We start from the raw sequence: 6408 nt of genomic DNA, 5'->3' as shown, positions 1-6408 counted from the left end.
TTTTGGTCAAAATTAACCAATTTTTAAATTTTTTATTTATTTTTAATTTTAAATTCTAAATTATAAATTTTTAATCTTTAAATTCTAAATTTATAAACTTAAACTCTAAAATTAACTAATATTAATTAATTAAATGTTAGTTTTCTATACTTTCTCAAAATAAAAACATGACATGTGATACTATATGTTTGTCTAAACGACCAACTAGCTAGGTTTTTAAAAACAAAATAAAATAGTAAATATCAATTAAGGTTGTGTTTTGTGGTTAAGTATTTTATTTTATTTTATTTTTTAAAAAGAAACGGTTGTTTTAGTTAGTTTAAAAAACAATAAATTAGTTTTGCCTCATGTCTTCGAACAACAAGGAAATGCCAAAATTGATTCATGATCAAAACAATTAAATTACTAGCTAGCTGATGCTAGAAAGTAAAGTTGCAATCCTAGATAGATATATCATTAATTGTTTCAGAAATGAAAAAAAGAAATTAAATAAATTAAAGTAGAAAAAATACGAGGAGTCAATGTATGTTTTATACAATGTATATAATGAGTTAAATTGAAATTAGAATTAAATTAGAGGTAATTAATTAATTTTGAGTAGTTTTCAATTTAAAATTTGAATCAAATCATGATTATCGTCAGTTATGGAATCAAATTAGGATTACCTCCCTCTCTCAATACGGTGTGAACTTCTTCTCTCACTCTCTCCTCGAAGTAATAGCCCACCGTACGTAGGAAGGACGCGCATACTGTGTGAATCGAGCTCGTGGCACCGCAGCAACTTGGACGTCCAGCACCTCCGTCGCAACCGGTTTGTGCCTTCTTCCCGTCGTCGGATGTTCACTTTTTATGTGAACGTGGATGGTTATTCTTGGGTGCTTAGTTGTAGACGATAATTGCTGGTTATGATTTATCTGACTATCACAGTTTCAAAATATTTTTTTACACGGTCATTTGGTTGGTAGCTAGTCATTTTATAAAGTAATTACGTTGTTATTTATACACGTTCACATTGGATGTTTGTTTTTGTATGATTTTGGATGTTTATTTTCTCAGTTTTCGTAGATGTTTATTTTTCGAGTAATTCAACAAGACCCAAACAGCAGGCTGGTGCTGGGATGATGCGAACGCGGGGGTTTGGGACTGCAATTCACGTCGGCGACGCTGACAGTTGCAGGTCACGAATGTTCGGCCGCGTGAGGAGTGACGGAGGTTCTTCCGGCGAGGGCGTTGGCGCAAGGAGGCAGAGCGCGACAGTTCTGGTCGGCAGGAACGGAGGCTACACGTCGCGCAGAAACAGCGGTGGGATGCAAGTTGCTGCACACACGGCAGGACAGCGAAAAAGGGAAATTTTTCTGCGGAACAAACAATAGAATTTTTTTGGGATAGGATAACGGTGGATGATGAAGGATAAATATAAAAGAATTTGGAGTAAATTGAAGGTAGATATCACAAAACTAAACAGACAAAATTCATCATATTCCCTTAATAATTCTCCCTCAACTTAATTGTTTATAGGAACATACACCTTCTGCTTGGACCGGTCCATGCATGGAAGACAAGGAAATATATATTCAACTTCTTGTGCCGATCGAATACTGAGGAAGCATTAAAGACTCATCAATAAGTCGTGAGATGATACTACTACGTGGATGATATTGATATATTGTTTGTCTTAGTAATATATGATTAAGTGATTAACTAGTTCAAATAGTTTCACATTAATGAATATCTCTGTAATAAAATGCAGCGTTAGACATATCTGTCTTGTTCGTGTGATGGTTGGTTTTATAGTGAGATTTTTCTTTACAAAACCAATGGTTAAAAAAAAATAAATGTAAAACCTAATTATTATCCAAATAAATTACTCATCTCACCAGTCACCACACACTAGTATAAAATAACTTATCAATATAATATAGTGTTATCAATTTTATACATAAAATAAAAAAAAAGTTATTGATAAGTTATGTTATAACTGGATTTTTATTGTATATCATAATTATTTATAATTCAATTTATTTGTTTTAATTTAGTTTTATAATTTTTAATATCTATAAAATACTCACGTACTAACGTTTTATTTTCATAAAATTCTTATAACTTTTAATTACTTACTCATTTAAACGTGAAAATATCTATCTTTTGCAAATACAACTCACCCTCTGTATTTTTCTTTACCAAAATATACCTTTTAGAGAAGAAAAGACAAACTTAATCTCCTTTATCTACACAAAAACAATTATCATGGTTATTTTATATAGGACATAGATAGTATAACTTTATTTATTCACTATAAAAAAGTAAGCAACTTTTAACAATCATTAAGAATAGTTATTTTAATAGAATATTTTTTACTGAAAATAGTTATAAAAAATATTTAATATTGTTATAAAAAAATTCAAAATGTGTCTATTAAAATATTATTAAAAAATATGGAGTCTATTAAAATGCATTATTGAATAAGTATAATGAGCCAATTGTCTAAGCGTATAATGTGTACAATGAAGATTTAGGAAGTATTAAAAATATGACCATTAGTGTTACATTGTCCTGCCAAGTTACACTTTTGGGATGAGTGATTTTATAATATGAGATGTTTATTATCCCTGATATCATTATTTTAAATAGTACGAGTGATGTTCATTTTATTCATAGACAAAAAATTTAGCCCATTGTACACATGGTACGATGGAGTCATTGGCCTCAAATACATTCTAATAAGACATGAATGATAAACTAATGGTATTGTATGATTTCTATGCAGAATGAGTAAAGAGAAAATTGGTAATTACGTGAGAGCTACAGGTCCATACAAAATAAGGAATTGATTGAAGCATGTTTGTATGATTCATATGAATAATACACAAGGCGTACCCATGCTATAATGTGTCAAATATAACAAGCCAAAACCATGGATGAAGAAAACAAAGAGGCCATTTTCTTCCACTTTCGATGAAAACGACCCCAAACTGGATTCATCAATGAAGACATCATTTCCATAGCTTTGGAACCACCGGCTTCCCACCTTATAATGCTTCCTTACCACACCACTCCCTCAGTTTTCGGAGCCATTTCTTAAATCCTAAATCTTGAATGATGGCTCCTCCGCCACCCAATGGTTATCGTCACGAAACGGTGGTTGACATAAAGAACAGCAACAAGACCACTCAACAAATAGTGGGTTTCAGCGGCGGTCTGGAGTTCTGGAACCTCACCTACACTGTGAGCAAGAAGTTGAAGGTAGAGGGAAAGTGGTCCAGTGAAGACGTGGACTTACTCCACGACATCACTGGCTATGCACCGAAGGGGTGCATCACGGCAGTGATGGGGCCCAGCGGTGCCGGAAAGTCGACGTTCTTGGACGGACTTGCTGGGAGGATCAAGAGTGGGAGCCTGAAAGGAAGGGTTTCATTAGATGGTGCAAGTGTGAGTGCAAGCTTGATCAAGAGAACTTCTGCATATATCATGCAGGACGATAGGCTTTTTCCTATGCTCACTGTTTATGAGACTTTGATGTTTGCTGCTGATTTTCGATTGGGGCCACTCTCTCTTGCTGATAAAAGGCACAGAGTCGATAACTTGATAGATCAACTTGGCTTATCGGTAATTACACTCAACTTAAAGCTTTTTAATTGGAATATGGAAGTAAAGGAAGTGTTAGACTCGCGTATAGGGAGGGGGTGCTTCACCTCGTTGTGGGATTAGAGGAAGCAGAACTCGGACCCTGCGAGTTGTGTTTCTTAAAATATAAAAAAAATTACCCAGAACAAGAAAAAACGGAAGATCCGAATTCCTCGTTTCAAATTTTAAATTCCATCAGCTGCAGATCGAACCATGCTATTTGTAAAATTTCATGACTAAAAAATTCGCATGGTCTGATTTGTGTACTCTGAATTTTTTTCAACTTTTTAAACACAATGTACTCCCATAATTTTAAAAAACATCAAAAATTACCATGTTAAAGTATATCACTTATTTTACTTCCATATCAAAATTTTTTAGCCTCAACTTAATTGATTGTTAGAAAGATTATGCAACGTGTATACTAAAATTAACCACCAATATAAAATATATGTTAAAATATAAATACACATTGAAAATAAATTAAACCACACATATATTTAATAGGTGATTTTGGTATACAAATAGTATTTCTTAACAAATGAATACATGATTTAATACATGTGACTAACTTTTCTTGTGCAGACATCCAGGAACACGTACATAGGAGACGAGGGAACAAGAGGAGTTTCGGGCGGAGAGCGGCGGAGGGTGTCAATAGGAGTGGACATCATCCATGGACCGTCCCTTCTCTTCCTAGACGAGCCAACCTCGGGGCTGGACTCCACAAGCGCACACAGTGTGATCGAAAAGGTTCACGACATTGCACGCAGCGGCAGCACCGTCATTCTCACCATCCATCAACCCTCTTCAAGAATCCAAATGCTCCTCGACCATCTCATCATCCTCGCCAGGGGCCAGCTCATGTTTCAAGGCTCACCTAATGACGTCACACAACATTTGACTCGCATGTCCCGCAGGGTGCCAAAGGGTGAGAACCCTATCGAACATCTGATTGACGTGATCCAAGAATACGATCAATGTGAGGTTGGAGTGGAGGCGCTTGCTGAGTTTGCACGCACCGGAATGAAGCCCCCTCCGTTGAAGGAGGGTGTGTCTGTCGAGCCGTCGCCGTCGCCGGTGAGGTCATCGCATAGGCGTGGGTATGAGGAGAAGTCGTTGGAGGTGTCTGGGACGTCTCAGGTGAGTAGGAGAGTTGCAGATGAGTATGATCACAGTTTGAGGAGTCCGTACAACAAGAATTCGCAGTCGTGGAGCAGCACCCACAGTGCTACGTTTCTCAAGTTCACTCCTTCACGACTCAGGAATAAAGAGTCCAAGCCACACAATAATCCTGGAAGGTAAACCATTCCCCAACATTGATCCATATAATAAAGTAAAAATTGAAGTGCAATTAATATCCAATAGAAATTTAGAAAGTATTAGAAATATGACCATTAATGTTATATTGTCCTGTCAGGTTACGCTTTTGGAACGAGTGATTTCATAATATAGTATTAGAATTCTAAATTTTTACTCTTGTACATTTGTTATGACAGGCATGGTTCCTCACCAGGGTACTACACATACTCAAGTGAGATTCTGGCAGCGACACCAACTCCTCACAGCAGCGACTATACTGTGAACGAAAACGACTATCTCACCCCAACAACTGGCGCCGCCATGCCGGAGCACCTGGCTCCAAAATTCACCAACTCCTTCTTCTCGGAAACCTGGATCCTGATGCGGCGCAACTTCATCAACATCCGAAGAACTCCGGAGCTGTTCCTGTCGCGCCTCATGGTACTCACCATCATGGGCTTTATGATGGCAACAATGTTCCACAACCCTAAACAGAATCTCCAGGGAATCACCAATCGCCTCAGCTTCTTCATCTTCACCGTCTGCCTCTTCTTCTTCTCCTCAAACGATGCCGTCCCCGCCTTCATTCAAGAACGCTTCATCTTCATCAGAGAAACCTCTCACAACGCCTACAGAGCCTCTTCCTACACCATCGCCAGCTTAATCACTCACATGCCTTTTCTTCTCCTCCAAGCTTCCGTTTACGCCGCCATTGTTTGGTTTGCCCTAACCCTGAGAGGTCCTTTCTACTACTTCCTCATCGTCCTCTTCGTCTCGCTTCTCTCCACCAACTCCTTCGTCGTCTTCATAAGCTCCGTTGTTCCCAACTATATACTAGGTTACGCTGCTGTTATTGCTTTCACTGCCTTGTTCTTCTTGTTTTGTGGATACTTCTTGAGCAGCCATGATATACCGGTTTATTGGCGGTGGATGAACAAGATTTCCACCATGACTTACCCTTATGAAGGGCTACTAATGAACCAGTATCAGACAAACATTACTTTTGGGCACACCAATGAGCTAAGTAATTGTTTATTTGATGATATATAATTAACAAAATTTAACGGTGAAATGTAGGGAATTAATTAGATTTTAAAATAGAATTTACATCAAAATTTAAAAATAATAACAAAATAATTATATACATATTCTTATAAAATATAACATTATTTCAATATATAAAAAAATATTTCTAGTAAGTTTATTTATTTATTTATTATTTATGACTATATGTAAAAAGCACCTCAAATTGGATTCGAAATTTGTGTGCTATGAATATAGTAAAATTTTAAAATTATAACATCAATAATTATAAACATGTATTAGCACAATATTGTATCCCTATACATGAGTTAGAATTGTTCCAAATTTTATAATCCTGTGTTTTATAATTGACATTTATATTGTGTTATAGAATGATTTTGAGTAGAAAAATTCCAATTTTATTGACATGTATTGAAATAGAACGCTATTGATTATTAG

The 6408-nt window shown here is 36.2% G+C and overlaps 1 protein-coding gene across 1 annotated transcript; it reads left to right on the top strand.

Moving 5' to 3' along the window:
* LOC107639910 (ABC transporter G family member 6) lies at nt 2890–5976 on the top strand. Its single transcript, XM_016343470.2, has 3 exons — nt 2890–3606; nt 4210–4925; nt 5124–5976. The coding sequence occupies exons 1-3, from the start codon at nt 3097–3099 to the stop codon at nt 5974–5976; spliced, it is 2079 nt and encodes a 692-aa protein (XP_016198956.2). The 5' UTR covers nt 2890–3096.

This window comes from Arachis ipaensis, chromosome B05 (genome assembly GCF_000816755.2).
Source record: "Arachis ipaensis cultivar K30076 chromosome B05, Araip1.1, whole genome shotgun sequence".
NCBI lineage: Eukaryota > Viridiplantae > Streptophyta > Magnoliopsida > Fabales > Fabaceae > Arachis > Arachis ipaensis.
This window is presented reverse-complemented; position numbering and strand designations above follow the sequence as displayed.

Excerpts from the sequence above, each read along its gene's own strand:
- LOC107639910 (XM_016343470.2), top strand. The coding sequence starts at position 3,097 with ATGATGGCTCCTCCGCCACCCAATGGTTATCGTCACGAAACGGTGGTT. Across the intron at positions 3,607-4,209 it reads TAGATCAACTTGGCTTATCG|ACATCCAGGAACACGTACAT; the intron begins GTAATTACACTC and ends TTTCTTGTGCAG. Across the intron at positions 4,926-5,123 it reads CCACACAATAATCCTGGAAG|GCATGGTTCCTCACCAGGGT; the intron begins GTAAACCATTCC and ends TTGTTATGACAG.